The sequence below is a fragment of the Penaeus monodon genome, chromosome 3, assembly GCF_015228065.2.
Source record: "Penaeus monodon isolate SGIC_2016 chromosome 3, NSTDA_Pmon_1, whole genome shotgun sequence".
NCBI lineage: Eukaryota > Metazoa > Arthropoda > Malacostraca > Decapoda > Penaeidae > Penaeus > Penaeus monodon.
Window position 1 is genome coordinate 24283326 of NC_051388.1, and position 17500 is coordinate 24300825.

Sequence of the window (17500 nt, forward strand, 5' to 3'; positions counted from 1 at the left end):
CTAATTTTAAATTTTTTTTCCCACCCTCGTTTTTGTGCCTTGTGTTCCCCACTTTTTTTTTTTCGTTCTCATTCCTCTACATTGAAAAGTGCCCAAAATCTCTTTCTCGCGTCTATTCATATGAATTCAAAGGGGAAAAATATTCGGAATCTCAGAGAAACTACGAAATTTTCTTGGGGTTTGGGAAAATTTAACCGCTTCCCCCTCCCGCCCGTTTTCCCGATCACCTCTGCTTCCCCTTAAACCCCTCAACTGCAAATTCCACCATTGCCCCCCCTCTGACCTGCCCCTTCCCACCCCCCTTCTCAAACTGACGTTTAAAACCCATCGACATTAAATACGTACAAAAATTTGATGGCTCGTCCTTCCGGTAAAAATTTCTTAAAAATTGAATCTATTTTTAAAGGTGGAATGTCTAGAGATGCCCCCTTTTTTTGGGAAATAAATGCGTAAACGCGGGCTAAAACCGTTTGACTGCCCTCACAAAATACGAAACGCGATTAACCCCTTAAAGACTTTGCTATCCGATCTGCGAAGTTGGGTTTTTCAAAATTTTTAGATCTTCGTTAAAATCCTTAATTAAGTCATCAATTCAGTTCGCGAGACTTTACTCTTTAAAAACCCCTGCTTCTTTGTCCAAAAGACTTGATATTTTATAAATCAGCTTGGTTCATTTTTAAAATGGTTAAGAGATCCCCCATAACCATGTTTTACACAAAAAATCCTGTTCAACGAAATCACGTCTCCTCCATACGTAATTGTGAAATCTATCCTATTGCTTCGTTACCTATTCTTAAAGGCAATTTGGGGAAACCTTTGGTGAGGATCGGATTTACTAAGACCCGCGTTTTTTCCAGTCAATCAGAGAGAAGGCTCCCACTTTTCGGTCATCGGCATTCACACTACAAAGGAAAACACACCACCAAACCCCCCCCTTGCGTACCAAAAACAAAAACAAACACCCAAACGACAACCAAAAAACGAAACCCCAAAACCCGCTTTTCCAAACAATACACAAAACCACAACGTCCAAGCAAAACTCCCCCCAAAAATATAATACTGGCTAAGACCTTTTCCCCCTCATCTAACCACCTCTTTTCCCAGACGTAAACAACCTTGGTCCAAACTGGGCACCGGACAGGGATCTGTGTTTACTGCTTTTCAAAAGGCCCGGGTGCCGCTCTGTTTCGACTCCGTATCCCTTATCAGGGGCACGCGCTCACATCCAGGGGCTCCTGCTCGCTTCCCAGACCAGGTAGTCAACGTACAGATTGCTCCAGCAACGCCAGCAAACCCCCTTTTTTTTTAGGGAAAAAAAAAACACCCGACAAACCGGCAACACACAACCCAAAATACCGACCTCACATTGCCCAAACTGTTGCTCCCTAATGATTCACTCACCCCATTGCTTCCTTCTAAAAAAGGGCACCTCAATTTCTTTTTAGACAGGATTTTCTTGTTTGTGGTCTCTTTGGATATTTTGGGGGTTTTATCATTGATTTGCCCCGATCAAACCATCATTTGGGGGATAACGGAGAAAAGGTATCATCTTTAGGCAAAAAGTCCTTAATTTCTCTGTATGAAATTTTTTGGGGCTCACAATTTGCGTATAAATCTAATTTTCCCCCGGGACACCTCTTTTTGGGTCAATTTTTCTTAACGTACATGAATTTCCTTCCCCCGGGTATAGCTTACTTTTAATGCCCAAATTACCTTTTAAAGGCTCCTTCTTCCCTAGGACGCAACCCCCCCCTTCACACCCGCAATGACAATCTATAAAGTCCACTACCATAGTCCCCCTTCTCGCCCTCACCTCCTTCCTCTCCTCCCCACCACCCCCCCCCCCTCCCACCCCCCCTTGTTTTCATTTTCTCCCCTTTTTGGCGGGCGCTCCTCCTCCCGGTTCGATCCCGGGGACCCCACTTCACGAAAACCTTTCGCGCGCAAACACTTTTTACGACTTTGCGAAATCTTGGACCAAAATGAAAATCTCCTAATTTATTGCTAGTGCTCCCACTACTTTTCCCCGGCATTTCATGATCTACTGATAGACTTTTTCTTGCCCTTTCGGCAAAGGGGAAACTTTTTTGATTTACCTATAACAACGGGAAAAAGGGTTTTCACATTTCCTTCCTTGTATTTACTGATAATAGATGTCAGGTGCATGTATTTAATCTGACCCCGGCCCCCTTGACTATTAAAGCGGTTTACCTGTAAATCCATGAAATTTACGACTTGCCCATCTGCAACTGATTTACCCGCTCCCCCCCTGTTTTTTCTGCCACTGCAACTCATCTTCCCCTGTGACAAGCTCTGATCTTTCTGAAACAAAATTTAGATTTTCTGAAGGATATATTATTAAATAATTGTTTAAAAAATTCCCAAGCGTACTGCCACCAAGGACCCTCCTATCGAAAAAAAACATTGCTTCAACACTCCAACCTCGGGCCTATGTAAACCCCCATACTCCAATTATAAAAACCCCATTCAAGCGCAGGCCCTTGGAAAGAGGTTAAAAAAAATGCTGGACATGATCTTATTCACCACAAAATTTACCCTGGGGCTTTTCCCCCTCCTCCTTGTTCCAAAAAAGGTAAACTTTTCCGCCCGTGGTCGATATCGAAATTGAATAAAAATAAAAGTGCCAGAAACCCCCCCCATTCCTAATCTTGATTTTTTTTGCAAAACATTGGGTCTAATAAAGTTTTTTACTATTGCCCCTTTCTAAAAGGGTTTCCGCAAGTCCCTGTCTCCTGAAGCGTGCCATATACGGGTTTCTCGACTCAAAAGGGGCACTTTTTAATTTTTTTGTATGCCCTTTTGGCCTTCGCATTCCCCTCTTACTTTGCAGATTAAATTTCCCTTTTACTATCGGATTAAATTTAAAGATCAGGTCCTCGTGTATTTTGAAAGTATTTTAATTGCTCACCTCCCTCTCTGAACACGAAATAAAATTCGTCAGGTTTTTCAATAGGCTATCAAATGCAGGTTAACCCCATTCAAACCCAGCATGTCATTCTTCAATCTAAGTTAGAATTCTTACCATACCTTTTCACCCCAAAAAAGGTTTTTCCCTAATGTTTAAAAAATTTAAGCCATTTCCGTTTCCAACACCCAAAAACCAGAAGGAATTAAAATCATTTTTAGGCCTTTCAGGGGTTTTACAGCCGTTCATTCAGGTTCGGGGCCATCGCGACACCGCTTAAAAACTCTCCTTAAAAAAGGGTTCTATTTGGCAGTGGACGCGGGGAAAAAACCGCATTTACAAATCTTAAATCGGATAATTAAAGGGTCCCTCTTGCCTTCCCCGATTTTTCTTGCCTTTTTGTCCTCCCCCGATGCCCAAACCTCGGGCTTGGGGCATACTTCCCAGAACTGGCCCTTCGGGGAAAAAAAAAAGCCCCTTTCTTTTGCAAGTCGCGCCCCCCAATTCAGCGGAGAAACGCTATCATAAAGCGGACCGTGAATATAGTTCACATGGCCCTCCGTCCACTTTCGAGGCTAATCTTGGGGGTATCAGATAGAAGTGCCACTGATCATTCCCCCTCCCTCCATATTTAAGGTAGGGCCCTCATGGACGGCGCCCGCGCAATTGAAATTCTAGCAGTTTTACGTAAAAAAAGTTAAATACTGTCTTTCAAAGTAAAGTTGCCCGCCACAAAGGATTGAAGTTGGAGCACTAATTTTGAAAAATCACCACAACTCAAAATTAAGTCAAAGCTTGCTCCTAGATTTAAAGGGCCATTTAGGTAAATTTGTAAAGAACAAAAAGGCCTACTTAAATCTCAGTCAGGTAAAAAATCTTGTCTCATTTGACGTCCTAAAGCTTGACAAAAACTATTCTCCCCCGGCCGACGAACACTAAATTTATTTTTTATCTTCCAAACTTACTACTCTTGGCTTATAAATTTTTCACTTTGTCCCTCTGCGACCGCCCTCCCCCCCCCTAGGCTTCCGCAGTACCGAGCCCTTTGTTGAGGACCTGGGGTATCTTACCAAATGACAAATTATAAGATTATAAAATAAAATTTCTCAATAACCAACTCTTGTTTTTCCCAAAACCCGGCGAAGGCTTCCTAGTCTCATTACTCCACATGACTTCCCCCCATTTCTCCACAATATCTCCTCTCTAATGTTGCCTCTTTTTTTTCTAAGCGACAAATTCAGTTCTAAAAGTCTTTCCTCACAATTTCGGTCTCTCTGATTTCTCCCCCTCTCCCCTAGACTACCTTCAAAGGCTTATTTCATTTTCCCTTTTCCCTACAAAAAAATAAACCCTTTTTCACTTTAAAAACCCAAAATTCACTAATCCTAAAATCCCCCTTTCCCCCGGCTTTTCTTTCCCCCACAATTTTTTAGATAACTGTGCAAAACCCCTCCTCGCATATTTTTTTTGCCTTCTCGCCCCTGGACTTGACACAAATATCCATCTTGCTCCCGGCCTCATTTTAAACCCTACATTATAGGGCGTGCACATTCTCGAAATTTGTGGTTCGGTTAGGGCCCTTTCTTCTCTCATTTCCCGACATTTAATTATTTTTTACTTCAAGGCTCTACAACACAGTTAGTGTAACAAACATAACCCATTTTTTTCACAAGGTATTTTTTTTTTTCCAGCCATGTGAACGACTTCCCTTTTCCTTATTTACTCCCCCACCCCAAAAATACACAGGAATTTCAAAGATCCTCCTACCTGAACCCATTCGGTGTCATTGCCATCCTATAATTTCTCTTCCGTATAATCTCTAAAAAATTTCCCCACTTTTCAACAGTTTGATGCTTTACCCCCTCAGGCCCCCTTTTCCCCAACCTCTTTTTTCCCTATCGTTCCGTCCCGGGAAAGTGTTGTTGCAAATAACCCTGGAGATGCTATTGCATCCCCCCTACAGGAGTTGCAAAGAAAAAAAGCATGTAAAACCCCCCCTGATTCTGTTCTACCCCTCATGTCATATAATATTATAAGAAAAAAAAAAAATAAAAATTAATAATAATAATACAATAATAAAACAAAAAATAATAAATAAAAAGTAAAAACATTTTGATACAAATTTTGTTATTACTAAAATTACGTTTTTTTTTTTTTGGGGACAACTATTTTCATTTTCAAAAACCGAACTATGCCTTCCCCCCTACGTCCCCCCTTACCTCTCTAAGCCCTTAAGGCGCAGGGACTTGTACTTTTTTAAACTACGATATGACGGATGCAGAAGGGCCACCTCCCAGGTTTTTAACCTGAAATTCCGGAGCCCGTCTCGAGCCCGCCTGCTGCACAACCGTGTAGTACTGTGCGTCAAAACAAGACACAGCCCGATGTTTGCTGCTCTTCGTTATCACCTTTTGAGTTCCCCGATCAAAGGGAAATCAAACCCCAGTTAAGTATTACTTCCTACTTTAATTTTACCAAACGGCGATTTTTTGGGGACATGGTAAGCGATATGAAAATATTTAATTAGAGGTTTAAAATGCAAAAATAAAGTATTATTTTGAGTTGACCTGAGAAAATATATCAGTTCAATCACAGTGACCTTCTTTAAATTCCGAGTTTCGTATATCACCCAGGGTCGGACAAAGCCCGCCCGGGGATGCCTGCAAATTGACCTTTTTGGAGAAACTGGTCTTTCTGCATCATGGAAAATCACCCTCAAACCGATCGAAGGGGGGACCTATGAAATTTCACATCCGCGCCGCCCATCAGGAAAAAGCGACCTAAGCTGAACTTGGATCAGCCACACCTATTTTCCTGTAGGACGGGTCATCGCCCCGCCTAGCGTGCCGACCCGAGATAAAAGCCGCTAGCATTCTACCGACCTCGACTGCCCACACCAACCTCCAATTACCTGCACCCACAAATTGTGTACCAGTGCTAATCTTGATCCTTATTTCCAGAGTCATTGTCACATATATATCATATCGTGTCTATATACTGTGATTATATATATTATATCGTGCCTGTATACTGTGTTTATTGAAGTTATAATATATTGTTATCGTATCAGCTGCTGTGTTTGACACCAACCTTTTATTTCTCTATGTGTGGATATTAGAGTAATCTTATACCCATCACACACACACACACACACACACACACACACACACATATATATATATTATTATATATATATATATATATATATATATATATATATATATATATATATATATATATATATATATATATATATATATATATATATATATATACATATATATATATATATATATGTATATATATATAAATGTGTGTGTGCGTGTGCGTGTGCGTGTGCGTGTGCGTGTGCGTGTGTGTGTAGTAAGAATCTAGGCCCACCTTAAGTGCGTCGTATCCGCTTGTCCGTTTGAACATTCTCTCTATGTAAGTGAGCTCACTGACACCTGTAGCCCAAGGTAGATATTCCTCTTCATTTCGTAGATATGCATACACACCGATGGCGATATCGTAATTGAGACGGCCTGGAATTCATACCTTGCATAAATATGGGCATTAATAACAGTTCTTTTTATGTGTACTCACACGCACACATATGCACATATATTTATATGTATATATATATATATATATATATATATATATATATATAATATATATATATATATAATATATATAGTATATATATATATATATATATATTATATATTATATATATATATATATATACATAATATATACATTTATATATATATATATATATATATATATATATATATATATATATATATATATATATATAATTGAGACGGCCTGGAATTCATACCTTGCATAAATATGGGCATTAATACACCGTTTCTTTTTATGTGTAACTCACACGCACACATATGCACATATATTTATATGTATATATATATATATATATTATATATATATATATATATATATATATATATATACATATATAATATATACTATCATATATATATATATATATATATATATATATCTATTATATTAATATATATATATATATATACATATACACACAATACACATATATACATATATATAATATAACTTATATATATATATATCATCATCATCCTCAAGGGGCTAACACCACAGGGGCACATGGCCGCAACCACCCTTCGCTTCCAGCCACGTGGTCCCTGTCGGTCCATCTCTAATTCCTCGTGATAGTCTCGTCGAGCTGCTCAAGTCATGACCTCCTGGGTCGTCCCACTGGCCTCCTCCAGGAATGTCTTGCAAAGAGACAACCTGATGGGCAGGGTCATCCACAGGGAAACGAGCTAGGTGCCCATATAGCCTGAGTTGGCGATCCCGGATTATGCAAGTAACAGGTCCCATGCCAGTCTCACGGTGCAGCCGTCGGTTGGACACATGGTCATGCCATGATTCAGCAAAGAGACTTGTTACAAAAGGCATCACGACGAGACTCCAGGGCACTAGATAGCATCCAGGTTTCGCTTCAGTAGAACAAACTGGAACTATCAGGCCTTGAAGACATCTAGCTTGGTCCTTCTGCATTGGTACCGACAGCTCCATGGCTCCTGTTGTCAGACCAATGCGTCTACTGACTTCTTGGTCTGGCAGCCCAGAGATATGGTTACGCTACCACGGTATGCAAAGTTCTCTGTGACTTAAACGTCCTCACCGCTAGCATGGACGAACAGGTTCCCCTAACAGGCCCCCAATTATATACATATATACATATGTATATGTATGTATGTGTATATATATATGTATATATAAAAAAAAATATATATTATATATAATTAAAACATATATATTTTTATATTATATATATTAATATTTTATATATTATATATTATATATATATAAAATATGCATATATAAATAAATATATATATTATCTATATTATATATAATATATATATATATTTTATATATATTTATATGTGTGTGTGTGTGGGGTGTGTGTGTGTGTGTGTATATGAACAAATAATAGATAAATTATATGTATGTATGTATACATAACTTTCAAATCATGGAATTAACTTAAGTTGATTTGATACATACGTATAATTTATCTACTGGAAGATTATCATCCTTTTTAAATAAATATAAAAGCGACAATCTATAAATATGACATTCTAAAAATGTGGGCAAGGCAGTGGTTTCTTTTTTCCCGATACCTGTAGGTATAAAGGGAAACTTTTCATAATTTAGGAAAGGAGAAACAAGCGAGTACCGTACCAGCTTTAGCAACGTTCATAGCGTCATTGATTATCTGGGCTCTTTTTGATGGGGGAAAAAACCCCGGGTGGTCCTTCTTCAACTGCTGGATAATAAGATTCCAGTTGTGGTCGTCGTAGTTGACCCCTGTAGTACCTGTTTTCCTGCAGGTTGAAGATGACCCACTGGCCCTGTGGTGTGGAAGGGATAAAAAACGATGATGTAATCCTCAGAGTCCCTTCATCCATAACTTGGCTTGAGCCCTGGTTAAAGTTGGCCTCACTCTGGGTCGTTTAAGTCAGCGGCACCCACCATTTTGTAAGCCGTGCTTTTGGAAGAGTTTGTGCTCCTTTTCTACAGGAAACGTTCCTGAAAAATAAGAGTGTATAGATTTAACGAAGGTAAATAATGATTTGTTACTGGTACGTTTTCTATTTTTTGCAAAATAAGTAAAGCCCACCTGTGTCAAAATGGCGGAGGTTCCATCCAGGCTTCTTTTAACGGGATGACAGGGTAGCCCTTCTGCAGCGTCCACGTGTCCATAAATTTCATCTTAACAGTCATGTCCTGGGGTAGAATCCCTCCTCGTGAGCCGCCAGTGTTAAATTTTTTCCACAAGTCATCTTGCACTGCATTCTTGTATGCACTGAATGAAGTTGAAAAGAGCTCTATGAAAAAAAGTAAATTTGATTCTTATTTTTTTAGCATTAGTTGAAAAATAACAAGCTAAGATAATCACTACATCATTCATTTCTTTTAAAAATCACAGACCGCATTTATTAGTCATGCATAATTACAGTGCTTTCAGGTATTTTGGTCCAGCCCCTTCCTAAATGTTGCTTCAGTGAGGTAATGGGTCATCATCCTGATGATAGACGCTCCTGAAAGTGTTGAGAGATATACATTCAATATTTACCCATATGGATGAAAATTTCTTTTTTCTTATCAAAATACCGAAACGAAAAAAAAGAAAATAATGGATAAGTACTGACCCTTTTGATAGGATATACCCTCAAAGACTTCGGCGATTTCGTCAGGGTGATTGACACTAACGCTGATCTTTGTGGATGACTCCGACTGTCAAGACTGAACACACCATGAATTCCTTGGATGATTGATGTTTCCAGTACTTTCCATGTTGGCTCTGCCCATTGAACAGAGAATAGAAATTTATTCACTGTGATCTGTGATACTAATCTCAAACATTACAAATTGTATCAATTAAGATATGGATTAAACATGAAAACTTCAATAACTCACATGATCCACACCAAGGAAACTTATATAGGTACAAATCCTTCGTTAAGCCAGAGGTCGTCCCCCCACATGGGGGTAACCAGGTTTCCCAAACCACTGATGAGCCAATTCATGGATATTGTCTCAGTCACAGATGCTCTTGATTCTGGGGGTTTACACTTCCGGAATGTACTGAGGTACTGTTCTCTGTTTGGATTAATAGGCAAATTAATTCTGTCACTACAAGTATTTGTTGAGTCAACAAAATTTCTGTATGGCCACATCAAATAGTCCCCTTGTGTTTTTTTCGCTTTCCCGTGTTTACAATGCAGTTGTTATTCATTCAATCAAGGTTGTTAATTTGGGTAGATTGTGGGTCTCACTAGCTAAAAAATGCCCCTGGCCTCAATTGCCGATTTTATCGGCCTTTTTGGTTTGAAAATTACAGCCATGTGTTTTCTATTCGTTTGTAAATTTAAAATTATGTACAGATAACCATGTTTTTTCTTCCAATTTTTTTTTTTTTTTTTGTGTGTGTGTGAAGTATATTGTAGATATAATGCTTACAATGCGTTTTCATGATAACAGAAATTTATAATAAGTCACCATTATTATTTATTGTCTTTTCATAGAAACAGAAATGCAGAGGATCAAAGACTATTCTTGGCTCAGAGATCTGTGCACAAAAATGCACCAAGAGGAAATTGCAAAATTCTCTCGAAATAATGCAAATAAAAAGTCAATTGATATCGTCTAAAACTGTTTTAAGACTTTAAAATTGCTTTTATTTGATTAATGCCCGCAGAATGCTAAAACTCCCCATTTTTGCTGAAATTTCCCTGAGTCCATATTTTCGTCACAAAAAAGAATATTCTATTAATGCCAAACATCTAGATTATATCCACTGCATTTACCTGTAAGTAATGAGACCCCCCGTTTTTTCATGGCTCCTGCAGAGAAGTCGGGTAATGCAACCATATCCATCTTGGGGAGAGAAAAGGCACGTTGAAATATTTTTCAAAAAAGCTCAGGATCTTGGGCCAATCTTCATTGCATACCCCTCCTGATCTATGACCTCTCGTCGCGCCCACACTATGGGAGAAAATTTCCAGGAAAGAATGTTAAAAACCTCATACTTATTCGCACATACTTGCTATTCCATAGGTAAACCCTCATCTACTGATAAGGCGAAAGGTCAAGAATCAAAGATCACACAATCATCATATAATTCCCTGGAGTAAATATATTTAATTCACAGGATCATACCAAACTCAAAATCTCTTTTCTTTCACCGGAATAAGAGCATGAAGGTTTCTCTTAGACATATGTCCCCTCATAAGCCTATAATATTTGGTTTTTACTATGAGTTCCCTTATTACCTCGAAGTACACGTTTTTCATTCACTGGGGTGTTGATTTGAACAAAATCCGACACAACGAAGGCGACGAGGAAAGTGGGCATGGGAAAAACTCTTCTCGTAACGGTCCCACACCCAGCCCTCTTGCCCGACGCTGTGCTTTTAAAAAATATGACTCAAAAAAAGCATATCAGTAAAAGTTATATGACAAAGCCCAAATTGACCATTCATTGACATGGATTTTATTTTCCATTCTACTCAACACAGGCATAGTTTCGGCAAGGGGCATGTTGGAGAGGGCGTCACCCAAAGATTCCTTGCGGGGTGAATTTAAAAGATCGCCTTCAGGGCAGGCTCATCGAAGCAGGGGAAGGCTCTGCGGGCATCAGTGACCTGGAACTGTGTCACAGCAACGTTCCTGGAAAATTTTTATAGTGGGGTACACAAATATTATGTATCAGAGTGTTATAAGTATATGGAATAATGACCTTATTCACCTGGCATTGCCGTCAGCATCCAGTAGGTCGACCCGTAAACCCATGCAGCTTATCATTGAGATACCCAAAGGAACTCCATGGAGAGAATGTACTTCCTTCCCTTCTGCAGCTCTTTTGTCAGATGGGCGATATAAAACTGACGACTATGATCGTACTCATGCTTCATGATCCTTACACCTTGGCCTGTCGCTTGACCCGAGTATACACCTGAAACAGAAGAGGAGATGCAATGATTTCCAAATATTAGGTCATGCTGAAATGCGCTAAAACTCCATCATGTTTAAATATTGCTCAGCAACGATCGGCACAAATACCTACCTTTATTGTGTCGTTTTTTAGTGATGATGTCGGCCATGTGGAGCGTGATTTTCGAGGTCGGTTTTCCCGCACCTCCCTCTCCACCTCCATTAGCCGAAGATGCTAAATTGCCATTGATAAAAGGGGTTTGGGGTTTGACCAGGTAATGGAGTGGGTTTTAGGGAGCTAGGCAATCGTATGGGCCCCAAATCATCAGCTTCATCTCTTGTAGTTAGTAGTACATCGGTCTGTTGTCAATGAATATATGATTACTAGATGTACAGCAACACCGCATACATTCCATTCAGAAATCCATGGAAGAAAGATATGAAAGCCAACAGAGTTCATAGTGTGAAATGGCATAAACTTTTCTGAATAAATATATCACCCACACACACAGTACTTTTGTACAGATTCAGATTGATAAAGAAGACAACAGTGCTCTCTCTGGCTACATGCAAGATCTAGCCTTTGAACTGATGTCACAGATATTTTGAACACCTGTATGTGGATAAGATATCCTGGGTAAGACAATAAAATGACCCGGGGGTTTTCCCTTAACAAGGATAGCCCCCTATTAGCTCCCAAACCCAGGGTTGCGGTGAAACTGTCGGCAGCAGGGCAGGGATTTTCTGGTGAAAACACTTCAGCTAACTGTATGGTTTCACCAAATAATATTTTGGGCGTATTACATGTAACTTTTTTTAAAGGGGCAGAGATTCTTCCTCCATTTATTGGGGGACTGGAGTGAAAAGGAGGCGGGGGTTTCCATCAATTTTTATTTTTCCTGCCCAAAACCTTACACCTGTTTAAATACAGAATGATAATTCATACCAATCGCCCATCGCGTGGGTTATCAAGGGGCGCGATTCGGGGGAAACCCCAGGCTAAAATTTTAAATATGCATCGGAAGACAAAGAAGATAAAGAAAAACATGCCAAATTTAAAGAAACAAAAAAAAATCGGAAGTGGAACGAAAGGAAAATAAAAGAGGGGGGGTAAATTACATACTTCTGTAACAAATGGATAGATAAACATTCAAAAACTGGGAATAAGTGAGACCAATTGGAAAGTAAGGAAATTTTTAAAAAACTAAAAAAAACGGGGCAGTTTTTTTTTCTGGAAAAGAAGAAGGAAATTATGTCACGGATTTGCTATGTTCCACGAAAAAAAACGCAATGCACTAAGGGGTACAGCCCAATAAATGATCGCTTTTTTTAAAAAGTCAGAATACAAGAAAACTCAAAACATTAGTATTATCAATGTAGCCCCAAACCAAAACTTTGCAAGGATAAAGAAATAAAAAAATTTTATAAACTCCCCCCAGATACTTTAGACACAAACCCCTAACAGAGAGTAAAAGTGAAAGGGGAGCCCTCAAGCCAAAGGGGAAAAAATTATCTAAAAATTTACACCGGGGAAAATTGGGCCCTTGGAGATATAAAGGGAAAAATAAAGATTTTTTTGAATTCTGTAGTACAAATAATCTAGTTATAGCCAAACATTTTTTAACACCACCCAAGAACTTTTTACACGTGGTTTTCCCCAGACAAAGAAACCCCCAAATTAAATACTTTGTGCTGAACCAAAAAGGGAAAAATTGCAAAAAAAATCCAAGACAAGACCTGGGCGACTGCAACAGGCCCACCAACTACTACTATCATTTTTAAAAAAAGACAAAAAAAGAGGAGCGTTCCAACACCACCTTTAAAGGGCCGCTCCCAAAATTTGATAACAATTACGAATTAAGTGTCAAAAAAATTTTGAAATACCAATCAATGTGAAGATGAAAAAAAACCAAAATGAGTTTGGAAAAAGGGAAAAAGAACCTGCTGAGCGCTGCTTAAGAAACTATCGCCAAAAAAAAAAGACAAATTCCCCTGGATTCTAAAAAAAAACCTAAGGAAAGGAAACAAGAAGATGCCAAAAATCAAAGGGATCAATAATCAGTTGAAAAAGTAATCTACAAAAAAAAATTTTCAAAAATAAAGATTTTTGCGACAAGAAAAGGGAAAAATTTTTAAAGAACATTGCCAGAGAATGAAACTGTTATCAAAAAGACAAAAAAGAATTCCCAAGGAGTACGAAAATCACACGAAAATTTAAACCACAAGGACATATCAAAATGAAGATGGACTTGTTTTATGTGATGGAAAAGAACAAAGAAGAGGGAATCAATATTGTCCAATTATACAAAAGCATAAAGTTTAAACAACAACATTAATTAGACCAATGAAAACGAAGATGAACCACCCCCACTGTTAGCGAAGAAAAAAAACCCAAAAAGAATAAAGAAAAAAGAGCCCGGGAAAGATGAAATAACAGCAGAACTTATTAAGAATGTGGAAAAAAAGTGTTGAAACTTTTCTACAAACTTGCCAAAAATGGAACAAAAGAAGAGGGCCAGAACTCCAATAAAAAAAGGTGACGCAATCCAATGCAACAATAACAGGACAATTGCATTAAAAAGTCACAGCAGAAAAAATTTTTTTTGAAAATTTATTGCTGAAAGAAGAAGTAGAAGTAAGAGAGGAAATTGCAGACAAAAAAGCGGTTTCGCCTGGAAAAGGTAAAAAGAAAACCCGATTTAAATCTAAAAAATTTATCAAGAGAAAAACAAGAAAATCAAAAAAACCTATACCTGTGTTTCATCGATTATTGAAAACTTTTTAACTTATCACGATATCCTCGGAATAGCAGAACGATATGAAGTTCCAAAAAAACATTTATCCAACTAATAAAAGTAGTAGACCAACAACAAGCCGTGTAAGAACAAATTATGGGTTAACAGAATGGTTCGAAATAAACAAGGGGGGTGCGACAGGGTTTCTTTTGTCCCGCACCTCTTTAAATATATTTTGAAAAAAATTTGAGAGGTGCTCTAGGAATTTTTTAAAAACTGCGAGTTGGAGGATACAAAATATCAAATTTAAAAGGGACGCCCATTATATAGTTTGATTTCCAGCAGTATCACGAACTAAACAACTATAGATAAAAATTTAGAAAAGCATGAGAAAAATGTTACAACAATGGAAAGATTTGGAAAATGTGAAAGAGTTACTTATCTTGGGGCGTTTAATAATACATATGATGATTCACCGGAGCTAAAAAGAAGAATTTCCATTGCCAAAAAAAGCCCCAATTTCTTCAATAACATCTGGAAAGACCCAAGCATACCCTTAGGACAAAGCGGGTTATTTAACACATTAGTTTTCCCAATTGCTCAATGGTTTTTGAGTTGGGTGCTGAAGTAGATAGACAAGAAAAAAAATCAATAGTTTTGAAAAATGGTGTTACAGACGAGTTTGCGATTAGCGGACAGAGAAGAAGACAAAGATGAAGGGTGAGAAAAAAAAATTTTAAAGACCGGCTTTTGGGCATCTTGAACAGAAGGAAATTTAAATTTTTGGTCATGTGTGAGAAGTAAAGTATTGAGAAAGACGGGTGACAGGGGTGGTGTGGAAACGAGGAAGAGGCAAACGAAGACAAGACTGAGCAACAACATCAAAGAAAATTTCGGGTTTTCGAGGTACAAGTGGGAAAAAAAAGCGTAAGATGAGTTTTGTGGGGAAGGATGGTGGGGAGGGCCACGGCTGCTCAAAAAGGCATACCCTTATTTATGATGATTGGATAAGGTCTGGGATAAAAGAAAATTCCCTTTTTTTTCCTGTTTAACGAGTCTTATTCCGTGGCGGGGTCGTAATTTTGTCAAGGAAAGATAGGAACGTGTGTGGCGTGGGGTGTTTTCGGCACGTGGGGGTGCGAGCGCTCGTGTGTTTGTATTTAAAATATTTATTTTTTATATATTTCTGTAGACCCTTACTCTTAGGACTCTAAAATTTTGTTTGGTCCCACTCGCGACGTTTCCCATTGCTAGGAACATACCAGTTTGACCAACTGATTTTATCTTTTAATTGGGATAGATGATTTTTGCTTTTCTGATATAACATTAGGAAATAGAAAACAAACCATTCGTGGTGTGTGTGTGGTTTTTGTGTGTGTGTGTGTGTGGGGGTGTGTGGGGTGTGTGTGTGTGTGTGTGTGTTGTGTGTGGTGTGTGCGCCGGTGGTTGGGTGTGTGTGTGTGTGTATTGTTATGTGTGGTGTGGTGGGGCGTGGCGTGTGCGGGGGTGTGTGTGTTGTGTGTGTGTGTTTGGTTTTTGTGGGTTTGTGTGGAAAAATACATTTAGTCTAGCAATTGGGCAATATCCTCGGTAACACCATCTCACTGAATAATTCGTATGCAGCGCAAAACAAAATTTGAATTTTTCCCCTTTTTTTTCCATTCTTAAAGCCGGGGTGCCAGCGTGGTGCTTTTTTTTATATATGAGTTCGGTAAAATGTCGGGGGAAAAAGACGGTAAAAAACACACACAACCCCAAAACACACACACACACCACACACACCACACCCACAACACACACCCAACCCCACACACCACACACAACACAACAATACAATATAGTGTGTATGGGGGTGGGTAGGTGTGTAAGACTCTCACAGACACCCTCATTTTACCACTATTTAACCCCTTTCTTGCGAGTCCCCGCGAAAAAAAAAAAGGCGCCAACCTCTCCGTGCTCACCCTCCTCACCACTCACCAATTCCCTTAAGGGTTTTATATTTTTCACTCCTTTTCCTAAACTCCATAATTTTATTTTTTTAAATTTGATTCTACAATCTCCAGAAAAAAACAAGGGAAACCCCGAATATATACAAAAAACGATCCCCCCCGTGACGCTCCTTCCCCCGCCCCCCTCCCTGTTTTTTGACCCTTCCCCACCAAAGCTAAAAATTTTTTCCCCCTATTACATTTCCAGGACATGAAAGCTTACCTCCCACACACACGGCGACAGGGAATTTTAAAAGTTTCAGCACAAATGCATGGAAGGAAGGGGAATTTACGACCCAGCATTTTGACACTGTGGGTGGCACGGATATGATCTTGCGTTTTCGCCCTTTTATCGTTCTTCGTACAGGAAAAATCCCGCCCCTTATTTTGTCTTTTTTTTTTGTCATTTTGATGCCTTTCGTAATACTGTGAGTAATATGTCGAGCCCGCCCATGTCGAGCCAGCATGCGCGAACAATGAACTCTGAATTACGCGAGCGTTTCCAAGCCAGCCACTCCTGATCACGGCCTCTCCAGTGCCTTTGACCCGTTTTGTTCTCTGAAAAATGAGGATGATTTCCCAGTAACCCCTCGCACTTTATTTATTCTCGAACCCAACTCGGCACGTAGCGCCCCTTTTGCCCCGCGTCCTTGTACCAACATTTCCCCGCTCCTATTTTGATTCCCCCTCACTGCACAACATCTCTCCCCCTCGTCTGTTCCCTAGTTCTATAAAAATTTTAAATCTACACGAAACTTTTTTTTGGGGCTCTATAACTTTTACTTTGGGTTTTTGTTTTACTTTTCGCGGCATTAGCACCATTACCAACAACATGACGAGCAAATCTGTCAGGCTGTCACAATGTACCTTATTTTTGCCGCAGCTATAATCTTGCCATATTGATGCACCCTTTTTCCCTTTTTTGCTGTTTTTCTGTCTTTTCCATATTATCCATGTTTGTACTCAGATTTGTTTTTTACAATTTCCCTTTCTTTTTTTGTTATGTTACAATTTTTCTCCCATATTGTGTGCTGTGCGTGTGCGTGTGCGTTTGTGTGTGTTGTTGTGTGTGTGGGGTGTGTGGGTGTGTGTGTGGGTTTTGTGGGTGGTGTGTGGGTGGGTGGTTTTTTGGTGTGTGTGTGTGGTTGTGTGCGTGTACTGGTGTTGGTGTGTTGTTTGTGTGTTTGGTGTGTGTGTGTGTGTGTGTGTGTTGTGCGTCTTTCGGGTGGTGCGGCGTGCGTGGGCTGTGTGGGTGTGTATGGTATTTTATCGTCATCATCAGGGGCTAACGCCGACAAGGGTGCATGGCCGCATCCAATCTTCGCTTCCAGCCACTAGGGTCCTTCTGGCGAGTCT

General features: G+C 39.3%; 1 protein-coding gene across 2 annotated transcripts in view; it reads right to left on the minus strand.

Annotated features, from left to right (window-relative positions):
• LOC119593583 (aminopeptidase N-like) overlaps nucleotides 1-17500 on the minus strand; it is a 56449-nt gene that overhangs the window by 6602 nt on the left and 32347 nt on the right. For both annotated transcript variants that reach the window (XM_037942540.1, XM_037942548.1), the window contains exon 13: nucleotides 6308-6450. In XM_037942540.1, the coding sequence (XP_037798468.1) occupies nucleotides 6308-6450 (143 nt within the window). The remainder of the gene's footprint in view (nucleotides 1-6307; nucleotides 6451-17500) is intronic.